An 18,476-nucleotide genomic window follows, 5' to 3' on the forward strand; every position below is an offset into this window, starting at 1 on the left:
TTGTTATGTTACACATATGGATCTTAAACTAACTACCCACTTGACCCTTCAATTTACTCTTATAAGAGAGAGGTATCATTTGGACTAAACCTGTTTAATTAAATAAAATAAGCATTATTTTCACAATGGAAAAGAAAATAATTTTGGGAATTAATCAAATTTCCAGCCCCCATTTTAAATTAACTACTAGCTAGAATACCACAAAGAATGTATGGCGTGTCCAATTTATTGCCAAGAATAATTTCTCGAATTAATCACATCTCACAGTTGTAAAATTGCCCCAATTGCAATATGCAGCCAGAAAATAGGTTTTTACACTCATTTTATATCCATTGTTTTTACACAATATTTATGGTTGAAACGCTAATGTACACATTTTACAATTTAAAAATATAATGTCCTCATTTAAAACATAAAAGTGACAGAAAATAAAAGCTCATAATGTACGGTAGAAACTAGAAAGGCTTGCATGATAAAATAAAAATATTTTGCACATGCATTCATTATTGTACCTTCCATATACTTGATATTTATAACTTTTGCTTTTGTGTAAGAGTTTTCCACTTTATAAAAAAAATCCATAATTTTACATAAATTGTCCATATTTAACGCATAAAATAAGTGACCAGTATAGACCAAGTGTGCAATAATAATCAATGCCATACTCTCTCAGTAACAACTAAAATTAACCATGACATTACACATACATAATACAAGTAGATAAAAAGCTTCTTTTTTAGAAATGATATGATCACAATATTTTCATAATATTTTTACAATAAATCTTAAGTGGTAGGTTATTACTGGTTGTTATTGTTGAGACAAAAAAGTAATCTTAGTATTAGGCTCAAATTTGAAATAATAACAACTAATTACCTATAATTTATTGGAAAAATATTGTAAAAATGTTATAGACGTAACATTTTTTTTTTCATAAGTAGATACAAAGCTACACAGCGTGGACAGTGTATTAACTGTATGTACCCTATCTATCCTAGCCACGAAGGGCAAGGAGCATGATTGTAATTTCAAACCCTCCTTTGATCCATTATATAGTATCAAACAGGATAGAACCTTTGAGAGACAGAGAGACAGAGAGAGAGATGCAGGGAGACAACAACACAAATGATATATACAGAGAGTGCTTGAGAAATCATGCAGCGAGTCTAGGCAGCTATGCCACAGATGGCTGTGGAGAGTTCACTCTAGATGACACCTCTCATGGAAGCCTACAATGTGCAGCATGTGGGTGTCACCGCAACTTTCACCGCAAGGTCACCTATGTACCCCCACATGGTAGAGGACTGGTACTCAGCTGTACTAGCCGTGACCCTTCTGCAGATACCACCACCGCAGACCTTATGGACTACAGTGGCGGCAGTGAGCTTGGGGAGAGGAGCTCTAGCAAGAAGAGGTTCAGGACCAAGTTCACACCAGATCAGAAGGAGAAGATGCTGGCATTTGCTGAGAAGCTTGGGTGGAAGCTACAAAGGAAGGATCTTGAGGATGAGATTGAGAGGTTTTGTAGGGGAGTTGGGGTCAGTAGGCAAGTCTTCAAAGTCTGGATGCATAATCACAAGAACTCTTCCTCTTCATCTTCTGCGTCCACAGGCAATGCCTCATCTCTCACTCAGTAGAGAGAGAGAGAGAGAGAGAGAGAGAGAGAGAGAGAGAATAATTCTTTCTTTTTTTTTCCTAATTGACATTTGGTTGTTATTTATCCTTGTTTTCTGACTAAGGAAAATATGCATCTCTATTAATTAACATTCATTGCCTAACAAAAAATGTGGTGTATCATCTATGCCAGTTACCATCCAGGAATTTTGGGATGTAGTACTAAATTTGGTTGAGATGATCGATGATAAGTTGTTTAATTCTCATCCATTCGTTCGTGACATTTTGATCTGATTTTTAAGATTTGGTTTTTAAGTCTTTAACCGAATGGCGAGTGGCGACACATTTGACAGGAAGTCCATCCTATACGTTCACATGTTGTGTGAATCACATATGGTGAAATTCAATGAATGAATTCTTCTTAGCACAGTGATTGTCCTTATTTTTAGTTAATTAAGAACAAATTAACGAACTTGTTTCTTGATTGTTATATGAAAAAAATCAACATAAAAAGAAATTCGAACTTTCATGATAAAATTCAGGTTGGAATTACACTTGGGCGTACACATCAAAATTTATTGATTTTGTTCTACTTCTGCTGAGAACACTTTTTTTTTTTTTTTTTTGAGAAACCAGCCAATGAGGTCATTTTTATTGGAATGCTTGAAAGTCAGCCAAATAACAATTATAAAGGGCTGTTGAGACAGATTCCATTCAGACTAAAAAAAGGTGAAAACAACCTAGCTCTCTTAGCAAAGGCATCCACCAATGCGTTACATTGCCTACAAATTTGATAGAAAGAAAAACTCTGAAAAGAACTAACATAAGACCAAATGTCTTTAATAATGTGACCAAAAGAAGTGTACATGGATGTCTGGTTTCGGATGGCTTTGATGGCTGTCTCTGAGTCTCCTTCAAAAGCAGCGTTGAGGAAGTCCACTTCAAGTGAACAGCTAAGCCAAAGTGCTTAACCCCCCTGTTCCATTTAGCTTAAAATTCCCGCTTATTTTAGTCTCTATTTTCATATCGTCTTGGCCTACTAGGGGTTCGGTCAATATGATTGTTTTAATCTAGTTTGAAAAGGCTATATATATATATATATATATATATATATATATATTCTTTAATTATTCAATAGTTTGAGGGATAAGTTTGTCAATTTTTTCTAAAAACAAGTTGCCCTAATTTTGATTTATATTCGAAGTGTTATCAATTTTTTTTTTAATACTACGCTTGATTTTATGTTAAATTTAAGAACTTTAAATTGTATTCGTGAATACTTACATATTTTTGCACGTATACCATATCAATTAACTTTAAACAGTATATAGGATTGTTTTGTAGTTTTGGTGCTTATATTTTTTTAGGGTTTGACTTACCTCCAATACTTTTTTAATTAAAATATATTTTTGTTTTAATGAGAAACTATCACATCACCTACTAACTAAATAAAATATGAAGATTAAAACCCACTACCACTTGTCATTTTGTATTTAAAATAAAAGGAGACCTCCAATTAAAAAAATAATATGTAAATTAACAATATCACCAAAAAAGAATTTATAACTTTGATAGGCATGCTCGACTCTTGCATCCGCTCATGCTTTATAGGGAAAAAAATGATCCTCAAAGAGAGCTAGTTCATGACAGAGATATCTAAATTTTAAATGATAAGCTATGAAAATAAGTTTCTTTCTATAGATGCCTTTAAAAAAAAAATTTCACACCCATAGATCGAGCAATTCTATAACTAACAACCTAGCTAAGCATGTGAGATATATTAGTGGTTTTTTCTGTGTGAACAGAGGATGTTCCTCCACACATTCGCTTTGTTCTATTAGCTGATTTTGGCTGGCTTTTTTTAATTTAAGTTCGAGGTCTTTCTTCTCAAAAAAAAAAAAAAAAACAAGTTTCTTTCAATTGTAGAAATTCAAAGTATTGGATTATTAAACATTTAGGCCTTGTATGTATTTATGCTGTATTTAACTTAGTTTTTTTTTTTTTTGAGTGTGCTGTATTTGACTTAGTTAATACACATGATATGTGTGTGACTATACATGTGTCAAAACAAGTCAAGAAAATTCTAAATTAACAAAACTGGAACTCAAAAGGAGCCTACAACTGCTAGAATAAAGTATACCCTTATGAGATCCATGCGATCTCCATATATTTGCTCCATTTATAGTGTGAACAAGGCATGTCTCCCCTTGGTCTAAGCAAATATAAAATATTCAAGGGGGCTCCGAAAGAATGGAGAAATTTGACAAAACTTTATATGTTTGATGTACTAAATATTAATTTGTGCCAAGATTTGACATCTTTAAGCCAAGGATAACTCGGAAGCATTTCATGCCCGCACGTTGCTTGATAGCTAGCTGTGATTTTTTTTTGGTCTTTGAATATTAGAGAACATTTGGGTTTTTCTTTTTTGCTATTTTGTTTTGGGTTTTGGAAATTCAAGTAGCAAAGTAGAAACCCATGAGATTAATAATATAACAGACACCAAATTTATTATAAGTCTCTTGTTTCTCTTTTCAATCCAAATACAGAAAAGTCGCTAGAATCCCATCTCTACTGGTTCAAACTCCACAAACCTAAATGCCAAAATAACTGCGTCCACCACAAAGGAACCACAACCTTTTTAGATATACCACAAAGAAGCCAGAAGTTAGTGAGTTTTCGTGTGATGGAAAATGTGAATCTTTTCCTTCTTAAATTCTATTTCCCCTAATTTCATGATCCTTGTATGTTTGTTGGCAATTTATCAATATTCTCTCACAGAAAATGCAAATATATCGATTTTCCATTTTGAAAATGAAAAATTCATTTTTTTCCAGTTATTAATATATCTATATCATATATTATATACAATAGCAGAAGACTTTTCCTACAATTAAGGAGATGATACCATGTAGGAAAAATGACTATCTAAAATTCAGCCATGTTTAAGTTAAAAAGTGATAAATTACAATGTTTCACTATGTTAAAACACTGTTTGGGAGCCTCTTGGTATAAAAAGAAACTAACTGCTTAAAAAAAAAAAAGATTGGTACACAGAGAAAGGAGAGAGAGATGAGGTGCCGAAGACCCTAACACATAGAGAGACTGAGAGCGAGAGCGAGAGAACCCAACAATGGCGACACGTTTCAAGGAGAAAGGAGAGAGAGATCGAGAGAAAAGATAATTCCCCCTTTCCTAACCATTCAACAATTCCCCCTCTCTCTTCGGTCTCATCTAAACCCATATCTCTGGGTTTCATCCTTCATAAAAGTAAGACACTCCCTTTTTCAAAATCTGGGTTTATCATTCTCTCTAAGGTATTAGCCCAAACTGACGACTCTTCCAAGAAGGTAACTCTTTTCTCTCTTTAAGATTAAATCCGTTAGTACGAATTGCTTCAGATATTTGTGAAACATTTTAACTTTTATTTAGTTTTACTAATTCGTTAATGTTTGAATTGCTTTCAGTTTGAGTATTGTTGATTTCAATTAATTTACACCTAAGAATTTTTTTTTAATTTGATTTCTTTCTCTGTTTTCGTAGCCAATAAATCCTGTTCTTCTTCTTCATCTTTCTCCTCCAACCTAAGTTAGTTAACTTCCCTAGAATCAAAATAGTTTCACTTTTCATAGACGCACACCATCTGCTTGATATATAGTTTCCACAATATTTTCATGATCAGACAAACTTAACCAAATTGAAAATCTATATGGGTGTTGAGGATACAAAGAGAGAAGGTGACAGAGTTCATAAGCTGATGCGAACCTCAATTGACACGCTTTGAGACCCAACAAAAATATTGGAATACTTGCCCAAGAAAGCTAAAATTCAGATTTTTTATAGAAACCCTGACCCAACGTTTATAAGAGAAACGCGAACCAAAGGTATAAGTTGACCTTGACCCAATGATTATAAAGAATCACGAACCAAAGGTATAAAGTTTGAACGCCACAAGGAAGAATCCCTAATAAGTTCACAGTTCTTGAAGAACCAAAAGAAGAGCAAAGCCTCACATTTTCTGATTTTTATTCAATAATATCATGAAAAACGTTTACAGACTTCAGGCCCTATTTAAGGGCTCTATAAAACTTGACAGGCAAGAAAATATATTATAAAATAACTCTTAATTGATACCTTACCATATCAGGAATCAAATTTGACCTAAAAAGCATTAAATACACCTAAAAACAAGGAAAATACCTAAAAAACGTACTAAATAATAAAACCCTAAATAAAAGTTGATTTGGTCTGAAATTAGCAGATCCAAAATAGGAAAAAATCTGCCTTAAGTGATATAGAGCTGGAAAGTCAATCAGCCATTAATTCATGCCATAAATCACTCGTAATTAAGCCAGATCAGCCCTAAATAACTTGAATTAAATTTATTATGTTTTCAGCTTCCTTTGGGCCAAGCTTGGAATGTCTTGCATTAGAATTAGCCCAAATATCTTGAATCAGCCCATTAAGTGCTTCTTTGATCTTCTTGGATCTTGCTCTTGTAATAGGCCCAACTGGAACATGCAATGGATTCTTGAATGCTTGTTGATTCTCATCATAAGCCGTCAAGCACATAGAGAAAGAAAAATTTTTGGGCATCAGCACCATTAGGCTATATATCTGCCACCATAAGATCATCGGAACCAACTCCGGTACATTTTTCTCCATTTTTTTTTAGATTTGGGTATGAAATATTAATTTTTATTGAATTTTTTTGTTGGATAGGTTTAGATTTGATTTTGGTTTTGATTCCTTTTTGTTTTGGGTTTTTGGGTTCTCCATAAAAATGTTTGTTTTCTCAATTTTTCGATTTTTTTTCCTATTTTGGATTACAGAAATCACTGAGCCTTTCTGTGTTTTCTAATATCTACGTTCATAGTTTTTTTCTTTCTTTCTTTCTTTCTTTCTTTCTTTCTTTCTTTCTTGGGTTTTGATTTGGAAAACCGGTTTTACTGTTGATTCACCACTACTCTCCTATTTCACAGGTAACTTTTTTTTCCTCTTTTTTCTCTCTTTGGAGCACTGGCCAATTAGTTTTTCTCTCTCACTCTTTAGGTTTTCCGTTTTGGTAGATATTTGGATTCCAATTGGTTCTTAATTTTTCCACTCCTACTTTGAATTTTGATTTTAGGTTTTTGAATTTCTTGATTTTAGTTAATTAGAGAATGTTTCGTGACAACATAGTCAATAAGAATGCTTTTAAATTTTCTCAATCTTTGCAAGTACCTCAATGCTGGTGATTGTGAGGGAAACCTTCACATCTATTACCTACAAACTTCTACTTATTCATGCTTTTAGGAAAATGCATTCAATAAAAATATTCTTTTCAAGTTATGCTTTCTGACAAGTGTTTAGGTCCTATGCATCTTAGAATTTTAAAATTTTGGAAATTTTGGCAGGGTGCTCATGATGCAGAGATCTTTTCATTGAGCTTTAGCTTATCAAGTAAAAAGGAGGCTAATTATGAAGAAGTCGCAGATAGCCAGTCGTTCCTCGCATCAGGGGGGCCGCGATTGAATGATCCATCTTTATGATGTCAATAGGTTTGCTACTTTCCTCTATTTTTTATTATTATTATTTTGTTAATCTCTACCCACTCACTGTTTATCTTTGTGAGTTGTGGACTTCTTTCATTGTAATTTTGGATGGTTCTTGCTTCATTTTGAACGAAATTTCCAAAATCTGCTGCAAACCTTGATAGGTATTGCTTAATGAAAACTTATTTGTCTCATATATGTGAGATAGATAAGTTTTAATCTAAGTTTTATATGAAGGTTAGCAATCTGACACTAACTCAAAAAACAAATGAAATTTTAAAGTGCTATATTGAAGTAATTACCTATTTGTAGTCAGAAATTTTTTACTGAGGTGTTGGTCTTTCTTTCCCCAAGCAAGCGAGTTAGGTTGCTTATATTTTGTACAAATGTGACTTTTGCTTGAAACCACCTATTGACAACTTCCATTCTTAAAAATTTTAACATGCAAGGGATGGGATATAGGAGGAGGATACTTGGATCAAGACCATCAGGTGGAATATTCTTATGGAATTGAGCAATCGTAATAACTCTTGCAGCTACAATTGGCTTGCAAGGAATGGGAGGACTTGCACTTTTTAATAGCAGTGGTTTATCCTAAGAGTTTAGTTTGATTTGCATTCTGCTTGCACCCCACTAAGTTGAAATGTTCCCTCAAACATCACTATGTTAGCTTTAAGAAAAAGATAGACCTAGCATTATTAGTTACTATTGCTATATAATATTTTTTTTCAAAGGCCTGTTGTAGAAATTGTTAAGAGATGAATAAAAGTATTCAGAGTGTGCAACAATTTAATATACAAAATCTAATGTTTTTGTTATTCTTTGTTAAGACCAAATAATTAACAAAAAGAAGAAGACCAAAGCCTATTTCAAAAGAGAAGACTACACCTCATGCACATATAGTTACTTCAACTACATATTGATGATAAACATCCAACACTAATAGAAATATACATGAGAATCTCACCATCGAAGAAAAGATAAGTTTAGCTTATTTATGGAGTTATTTATCATGGATTTTTTATCATATTATGTTTTATATTATTAGACTATGAAAATGGCAGGTTTTAATAATTAATGAAAATTGTAATACCATACTAATAAAAAAATTTATAATTTACAAATACTATACATAGCCTGCATATTGTGCGCATCATACGCTAGTAATAACTAATAGCCGAAACATTTGACTTTTTGTTGACCATGCCTCATTGCGCCACGTCGCTACATAAATTTTGCCACATATACATTTAAAAACATAAACAATTGTGACTTTTCATTTTTCTATAGGCAATAGACACATTTTTGACCAATAGACACTTTTTCGGTCAATAGGTACCTTTTTACTTTTTGCTAACCACTTCTTATTGCACTACACGACTACATAAATTAATCTATATCTATATATAATATAAAGTTGACACATTTCAGTTTTTGTTAGCCACTCCTTATTGCACCACATGGCAATTGAAATTTATGCCATGTATACATTTAAAAACTCCAAACAGTTATGCCTTTTTATTTTGCCTGTTAAGTTTCAGTATCTACTCACCATTTCACATAAGATGTATATATTAAATAAAAAGAAATTTTATTTGCGTAGCATAAGTAGATTTGAGACATTTGTATAATGGTTGAATAATAAACAAATGGAAACCATAACACACCTGTTGGGTTTTTGTATTGAATGGTTGCCACATTTCACGTGTCCTCTTCAGATATTAACAAAATGCAATAATGGACAATGATTTCAATAATGTATGATGGTAGAGTAATGGAGAAAAGATTTGAGTTCAAATCTGATGAATTTTATTTTGGTCGGTGGTCTCCTTGGTTCCTTTGCACATCCTCAATGGCTTAGATTGCTTTTCAGTTTGTTTCCAAATTGAAGAAAATGAATGCAAGGAGACAGAAGAAATGGTTACCGCAAATAATTGCTAGAATTAATAGTTTAAATTTATGGGCAGTTGAAGGAATATAGAAGAGTTTGAAAACTAGGAGAGTGGTCCAATTTTTTAGACAATGTTTTACAGATTTTACTGATTTCTGGACCTTTTCACTATTTAACAAAAAAAAAAAAAAATATGATTTACAAATAACAATTTTAGAGAAATGCACGGGCACATTTTACAAATAACAATTTACCAAATGAATATGAATAACTATTTATACCCTAAGAATTATGACCCCTCAACAGGCACATTTCAATTCAATAGACACATTTTCAGTTAATAGACACATTTTCATTAAATAAACACATTTTTGGTCAATAGACACATTTTCATTCTATAGGCTGATGGAAAATTACATGTTTGTATCGCATACAAAACATACGCAGCGGAAAAATAACGGATCTACTTCATTCGCAATTGATAACATGTACTATGTAAATTTTAGAATTTTAGAACAAGAGAGCGTACCTTGATGTGGTGAAATTCAAAACAAGAATCAGAAGTACTCGGGAATACTTTTAATCTTCACTCCAATTCCACGTTACGCCCAAGAAGTGTAGTCTCCCAATCAGTGTGCCTCACTTTCACATACACACCATTTCACAATGATGTCTCTTTTTTTCATACACTAAAATTCTGTATGTTTTTCTCCTTATAACTGATTATCTAATTAGGTTAGCCTTTTAGGCCTTTCCAATTGGGCTTTAGTGTGTGGCTTGGAGTGGGACCAAAAGGGACTAATAAGACACTAGCTCCAATGGGCCTTGGGCTTTTCTGTCAACTCTTGACAAGTCCAAAGTTACCATTAACTATAATTAATACCACTATATAAATATAGTTGCACTCTAGGCCTTATTTATAAATTATATCCCAAGACTCTATTATACATGCAACCCCTTCATAAAATATTTGTAGTAATACAAAGTCTTGTATGTAGACCGCCACTTTGTAAATTACTACATCTTATCCTTAAGTACCTGGTTTAATCCTTTAAAGTTATTCATCATATATTTATAAAATCCAATTTCATAAATATATACCTTAGTAACTTCTTACCAAAGTGGTTAGGTCTAACTCTCTGAATAACTGAACCCTTTAAACTTATCTCAAGGGAATATTTTATATCTCCATTAAGAGATTATGAATTCTATCTTGAGAATATATATTCCATCAACACTAAATGTGGCTGCCCAACATACTGAGGTTTTGACCGTTACTTTAGATCTCACTCCTGATATATCAAAGCAACCTACACTTCACGATCAGGTCTATTATCCTCTCAAGATTAAGAGTTTATGTAAATAGAAGTTGTGAGATTTATTATTCATTTGACAATCGTTAAGAGAATAATAAATCTCACAGCGGTCTAGTTCAATATATCTTAACTCTTAAAACATATCAACATACCAACTAGAAGTCTCCACTTCCATGATCAAGACAAATCACCTTAGTTGATATGTTATAGTCCTCGCAGATGAAATGCCCAATTTCATCACCGACTACTAACTATAATTCTGAGTTTACAAAGAACTTGTGATTTATATCTTCTGTGACTTTCACATAAATCACATTCTGTGCATCTCATGGACTATATGATAATGTCCAATATTCATGTTTAGATTATAGATTACAATAAAACAACTTTATTAATCACAATATTAAGTCATACGTCATGTCATACATAATGTTATACATAATATCATACATAGCATTATACAATAGGATTTAAGGGCATTAATCCTAACATAGGCACCTTTCGGTCAATAGGTACCTTTTCATTCAATATTTACATTTTCATTCCATAAGCACATTTTCGGTCAATAAGTACATTTCTGTTCAATAGGTGCATTTTCGATTAATAAACATGTTTTTTTCATTCAATAGGCACATTTTCAACCAATAGACACATTTCATTAAATAGCCACCTTTTTAGTCAATAGACACCTTTCATATATATATTCAGTATTATATATACAGCACAAACTAAACTAAAAACACATCATTATGTCTCTTATTCCTTCTCATAAAAAGCTTATAACAATATCGTTTCCCCCCCCCCCCCTAAATTCATCCAGTAGCTATTTCCCGTGCATCGCATGGGTTAGCAACTAGTATACACACATACACACACACACACTAGTTGCTAACTCGTACAATTCACGAGAATAGCTATTGAATGAGTTTTAGGGAAAAAAAAACCGCTAATTTTGAGTTTTTATTTTATTTTATTTTTAGAATGAATTAATTTTGAGTTGTAGTGAGCAAAAATGTATGAAAAAAAATTTATATTAAAAGAAATAGTACAAAGTTTTATTAGTTAGGTAGAAGAAAATAATGTTATTTTCTTTCTTAGTTCTTCGTGGAAAGGAATAAGAGATAGAATGTTGCATCTCAGGTTTAGTTTGTGTTGTATATATAGGAATATACATGATAAATTGTAATGTATATACCAAAAAGAGCCTATTGAAATGTCATGACCCTTCATATTGATATACCAAAAGGAGCCTATTAAAATGTCATGACCCTTCATATTGATATACCAAAAAGTGCCTATTGAAAGGTCATAACCCTTTATATTGGATGTATATATTAAAGAAATAGATTGAATGAAAATGCGTCTATTGACTGAAAATGTGTCTATTGAATGAAAATGTGTATATTGATTAAAATGTACCTATTGAATGAAAATGTATCTATTAACCGAAAATATGCATATTGAATGAAAATGTGCCTATTGAAGGGTCATAATTCTTTGGGTATAAATAGCGGTTCATATTCAACTTTTTCTCTTTGATCTTTCTTAGAAACATAAGAAACCTGTGAGTATTCTCTAAAATTTCTATTTGTAGAACCCAATAAACTTGATTGTATCCTGGGATTAAATTTATGGTAACCTTTTAACAACTCTTGTGTGGGGGAAAATACTGTTTAAGGATAACATTCAATTGTGCTTCCAATTCAATCAAATTTTCTATTTTTCTACTGGATCATTTTGTTATTTCATTATATTACTCCTCTAAATTCCCAACAGTTTGGACAGATGATTTTTTTATTTAATAAGTCACATTACCCTCTTATTTATTTTGTGATTAGAAAATACATTAACTCAGAATTATGATGAATGAAAAATATTAACCTTTAGAGAAAAATATAAAGCAGAGTCTTAGTGGAGTTGGAAACTTGGAATACAAATTTTATGCCTCATTTTTGGAACATTTTGCAACTGTTACATGATAACAACAGCTGTGCGAGTTGTAATTCTAATAGAGATTATGTCTTAATTTTAATAAACTTTCTCTAGTAGTATCTACTAAGTTCAACATGTTATGTTTCAAAGAGAAGAGAAGATCAAAAGTTTACAATCTATTTAGGAGTTCTCTTTTTAAATTCAAAAAGATAGTAGAGTAGGAGTCTTTTAGTTTTGGTTTCGATTACTCTTTTCGCTTGCTTGTGTCTCTCTTTTTTTAAAAAAATTATATTTAACTAATTTTAAATATAATTAGTTTTGGATGCAGTAGTTTTAGGCAAATGCTTTGCAAAGAGTGGAGCAAAACATTTACAATTAACTCTAAGAGGGTATCAATTCATTCGGCTTCCAATCATTTCAAAGTAAGTTCCGCATGCTAGGTGAATGGGTCGCATAAAACATGGTTTAGTTCTTCCTGGTTGTGATTTGTTTTAGTATTTTTTTGAATTTGTTTTGATGAACTTAGAAATTTGGAATATAATTTTGGTAAATTATTTAAATATTAATCATTAATTGAAAACTTAATTGAATAATCAATGAAGATATAATTTTTTACAAAGCATAAAACAGCATAATTTAACATCCTAACCCAAACCACATGGCGTTATGTTGGTTTCCACTTGTGTGGGAACTTGGGATATTGAGTCAAAAAAGCCTAATCTAACACATTGTTAGGAGCTTTACTTGTTGTTGATGGTGGCATGATGGCAGTTACTTTGTGTGCTGCATGTGGGCAAGTTGTGTGTGCTGTAGTGCTTATGGGAGGTCTTGAGCATGGGCCAAGCCTCCAAAAATGTGTGAAAACATATTGTGTGGGCTGCTAGAGAATGGGCAGAGGCCCCATGATCTATTGAGACATTGGCTATGCATGTGCAACATGTGTAATGGCAGTTACCAAGTAGTTCCTAGCTTTCCTTATGATCAAACCTACTGTGTAGGGGTTGGAAACATGGAGAGCAAGCCAAGACAACATCAGTTTAAGGTGTCCTAAGTCAGATTACAAGTGGCAAATTGTCCAAGACCCAGGCTGTTACTAGGCAGTAACTGCCATAGTAGTTAATTCTGTGTATTTCATCCTAAGGTTTCTTAAGGTGTCAACAACAGTGTATTTGGCCTTGGAAAAATTATGTGTAATTCTCTAGGCTTGTAAAATGGTTTCCTTTGTACTTGAGATGAAGTAATAAAAGTTGGGGGTGGGTTACTTGTAAATATTGTGTGTGCTTTGTGTTTATACATCCCCATATAATATGTTCTAAGTATTACTGCAGTGCGTGTATGGTGTTGGTTGAGACTAAGTTAGGGACTTAGGACCATCACAAGCAGAAAATTTGAGTGAAAAACTAACCCTATGACAATTGGTATCAGGGCCTGGTTGCAATGACTTTGGACACCAAGGCAAGGGTGACTGTCTTGGAGAACATACTTGGAGTTCCTGCAAAGGGAGAACAACTTTCTGTGTGTGACAGATTGGATGCACTGTCTGCAGAAACTTCTATGATACGAATGAGATTTCTGAACAGAGGGATGTTATCCTGATTCGTGTTGAAGAGTTGGCTGCTGCACTGGATGCCCAGGGCAGCGCAGCAAGAGAGACCCAAAGCCAACTTGAGATCGAAATTGCCTTGTTAAAAAGGGAATGCGTGGCCTGCCTAGGGAGGGGGAAGTGACCATCAATGTGAAGGTGCCTGAACCAAAGCTTTTTAATGGTGCTAGGAGTGCCAAGGATTTGGAAAATTTCCTTTGGGACATGGAGCAGTACTTCAAGGCTATAAGGGTGCCTGATCAAGAGATGGTAACCATTACTAGTATGTTTCTTTCAAGGGATGCCAAGTTATGGTGGAGAACCCGTGTGGAAGATGATGCTGGTTGAAAGTTCAATTAGTGTATAAAACACAAATGAACGTTTAGACCCCAATTCCCAAAATACCAACACAAGCTTATAATCAAACAATATATGTGCAGAAAATGAAATATATGAAGGAAAAATTCTGGTTTTGTATCTCATACAAAACACATAGCGGAAGCAACAAACAAGGATCTATTTCATTCAAAATTGATAACGTGCACAATGTAAATTTTAGAATTTAAGAACAAGATAGCGTACCTTGGTGTGGAGAAATTCAAAACAAAGATTAGAAGCACTTGGGAACACTTTTAATCTTCACTCCAATTCCACTTTACGCCCAAGATGTGTGGTCTCTCAATCAGTTTTTCAAAGGGAGAATGAAAGTGTGTCTCACACTCTTTCACACACACCGTTTCTTATTTTTCTTTCTAACTAATAAAAATTCTGTATGTTTCTCCCTTTATAACTAACTGATTATCTAATTGGGCTAGCCTATTAGGCCTTTCCAATTGGGCTTTAGTGTGTGGCTTGGAGTGGGACCAAAAGGGACCAATAAGACACTAGCTCCAATGGGCCTTGGGCTTTTCCGTCAACTCTTGACAAGCCCAAAGTTACCATTAATTATATTTAATACCACTATATAAATATAATTGCACTCTAGGCCTTATTAATAAATTATATCCCAAGACTTTATTATGCATGCAACCCCTTCATTAAAATATTCGTAGTAATCCAAAGTCATGAATATAGACTGCCACTTTGAAGATTACTACATCTTAATCCTTGAGTACCCGGTTTAATCCTTTATATTATTCATCATATATTTATGAAATCCAATTTCATAAATATATACTTTAGTAACTCCTTACTAAAGTGGTTGGGCCCAACACTTTGAATAACTAAACCCATTAAACTTATCTCAAGGGCATATTTTGTATCTCCATTAAGAGACTATGAATTCCATCTTGAGAATATATGTTCCATCAACACTAAATGCGGATGCCCAACATACTGAGGTTTTGACCGTAACTAATAGATCTCACTCCTGATATATCAAAGCAACAACATCTCATGATCAAGTCCATTATTCTCTCAGGATTTAGAGTTGATGTAAATAGAAGTCGTGAGATTTATTATTCATTTGACAGTCGTTAGGAGAATAATAAATCTCACAGCGGTCCAATTCAATATGTCTTAACTCTTAAAACATATCAACATACCAACTAGAAGTCTCCACTTCCATGATCAAGACAAATCATCTTAGTTGATATGTTATAGTCTTCGCAGATGAAACGCCCAATTTCATCACCGACTACGAACTAAACTTCTGAGTTTACAAAGAACTTGTGATTTATATCTTCTGTGACTTTTCACATAAATCATATACAATGTATCTCATGGACTATGATAATGTCTTAGTTCATTTATAGATAGTCTCATATAATTAAACAATTTAATTATTAAATACATGCCAATAAATTGGGTTTTAGGGCATAAACCCCAACAATATAAGCTATAACCAAATTGGTAACACACTCTAAACCATATTTAATCACAAATACAACAGTAATTAAAAGGTAAAGAGAAAGGGAAGAAAGATACAAACGCAAAGATAACACACCGATGTGTTATCGAAGAGGAAACCGAAGTACTCGGTGAAAAACCTCTTCGTCTCCCTCCAAGCAGTCAATAATTCACTAGAGAATGAAGTTAGGATACATGAATAGCAGAAGACCCTTCAAGCCTAATCTACCTAGTGCACCTATGCCCTCCAAGCTTCTTGCTCCAACAGGGTTATGCCGAACCTTGTCTTCTCTAGCTTACCAGATCCCGCAATAAGCCCATCGCATCAACCAAATGAATTGGTCCCATCTAAACTGCTTCCCAAACACTTAAACACCTCCTAACTGATATGGGTGTGGTGAGATAAGGATTTGGCTAAATGTACCTCTCAAGGACATATCAATGGAGAAGGTGAAAGTAGAGGAATTTGGAGAATCAAAGGATGAAGATTGTGGATGAGTCAATCTTGTTTTTCTTTAGGCTTTTTCTCTCAAAATTCTCTCTGGAAGTTCTCTACATTTCGTGGGTATAAGGGTATTTATAGTAGGGTGTATGAGGAATGTGAAACATCAAGTTTATCCAAACAGGGCATTCTGGCGACTCGACCTTGCGACTAGAAGGAGTCGCGAGCTAACTGCCTGACCAGACTGGAAGTTTTGTCCTGTAGTGCTCCAGTTGTCATGACCCTTCAGCTCCCCTGCATGCTCCACATGTGTGCCACCTTTGGTGACTTGCTTGCGAGATCCAGTCGTGAGGCTCTTCTTGATTGCACACTTTTGAGGTTTCTTCACACTCTCTCACACACTACCCTTACATAATTCCCACCTAAATACAGGGTATCTAATTGTTAAAATACAAGCAAATTTGGCACGGAATAAAGCCAACACATGATTGAATAAATTCAATCTTACAATCTCCCCCTTTGGCTATTCCAAGACAAAACCCTAAAACAGACTCTAGACTTAACATGTGAGTTGGGAACAATTGCCAAAACTCACTCACACCTAACTCTAGAAATTGTGAAGCTCTTGAACCATACAAACATGATTTTTCCTGAAAACAAAACACAAGATGTTGTAAGCAAAAATCTTGAAATGCATATGGAGCAAGCACAAAGCGATCAAGTAGTAAAGATTAAAGCAATAAAGCATGACTTGACCAAATATGAATAATCACTATAAGCAGTGAATCACAATGAACATTCACACAAGGAATGAACATCCGAACATGCAAGCTAATAAGCTTTATGCAAAGTATCATTTGCATGTCCAAAACTCAACCGATACATAAACACAAGGTAGATGCATCAAGGATATAAAATCCAACAAGGCACAAGAGAGAAGTACTAAAGAAAATACATAACATTAACTAAAAGTACTAAGCTACAAAGCAAAGGTACAAAATATAAAGCATGCATAGATAAAAACACAACATCAGACATGAAATAAAAATACACCAGAAACACAATATTAAATTTGCTACGACTGCTTTTCTTGCTACTCTTGCTGTTCTTGTTCTTCTTCATCTCCAATGCTCCCCCTTTGATCTAGCTCTATCTCCCCCCATCAAGACATGGTATTATCTCCCCCTTTTTGTTACAATATAGCTAATCTTCATCTTCCTCTAGCTTCCGTTGGATTTGATCCAATTGGGTTTGGAGATATGTGAATTTTGTATCAAACCGGGTGTGATGAGAGTACATGAAAGATGCTAGACTGGAGACTTTGGTGCTAAGGTCTTGCATAGAGCCAAGGATGTTGTCCAACTTCTCATCATTTGAATGAGAACTAGACTGTGCACCATCATGAGGAGCATTACATTCTAGCTTGATCCCCTTCTTGCTGTGAACAATGTTGGCATGCAGAGTCCGAATGTTGATAGGACTCGGTTGAGGATAGGGATGCTCGTCATTTGTTGGATGAACATCTTTGAGCTTCAATATTTTTGAGATGGGGCAGCAAAAAGGAACGCAATTCCTTGAGCCAGTTCTTTCAGCAGTTTTGCTCAAAATGTGGAAGATATAAGAGCAAATATCAATTTCTTCTTCATTAACCAGGTCATGAAGGAACAAATTTCTACCAAGATTCATGTATCTGGTGCTGGAGAGAGGGTAGAGGTTGTATAACATGAGTGTTGTGAGTACCCTCAATTCAGACGATAGTGATAAAATGCTAATTGATTTCCCATTGGGAGAAAATTCCAAGTTTACTCTTAGAGTTTCCCGAAGTAAATCCTCTTTTGGATACAAGTCATCATACACTGGTGGCTTTGGGAACATTGGCCGATTAATGCTTAAAATATCTGCAAGATAGGTTGGTGTCACCTTGAAACTCTTTCCTCAAACCCAACATTTCAGCTCATCTCCTTCTGAAATAGCATTTGCATAAAACTCCTTGACCATATTCTTATATGGTTCCTTAAAGCTAGTCAAAAGAAAGTTCCAATCCTTGGTGGCAAACCATTTCGGAATGTTTATATCAAGAAGAGATTCCTAATCCACCACCCTTTCTACCAACAAGGGAGCATATCTGAAGTAACTATCATATCTTTGAGCTACTGCATAGGATCTAAACTTCTCAGTATCATAAAAGCCTATGGATGACCGAGTTTTCTTGGACTTAGGGGAGCAGTTGTCCAGATCGATCACAGGTTCCTTACCCTTGCTGCTACTTCCTTTTACAGCCGATTTCTTGAAGGGAGACATTAGCAAGTTGTGACAT

General features: G+C 34.0%; 1 protein-coding gene across 1 annotated transcript; it reads left to right on the top strand.

Annotated features, from left to right (window-relative positions):
• The first annotated feature begins 1,028 nt into the window (after nucleotides 1–1,028).
• LOC142631071 (zinc-finger homeodomain protein 11-like) lies at nucleotides 1,029–1,896 on the top strand. Its single transcript, XM_075805142.1, has one exon. It carries the CDS (start codon nucleotides 1,104–1,106, stop codon nucleotides 1,635–1,637), a length of 534 nt encoding a protein of 177 aa, XP_075661257.1. The 5' UTR covers nucleotides 1,029–1,103; the 3' UTR covers nucleotides 1,638–1,896.
• Nucleotides 1,897–18,476: the final 16,580 nt, after the last annotated feature.

Source organism: Castanea sativa, chromosome 4 (assembly GCF_040712315.1).
Source record: "Castanea sativa cultivar Marrone di Chiusa Pesio chromosome 4, ASM4071231v1".
Classification (NCBI taxonomy): Eukaryota; Viridiplantae; Streptophyta; class Magnoliopsida; order Fagales; family Fagaceae; genus Castanea; species Castanea sativa.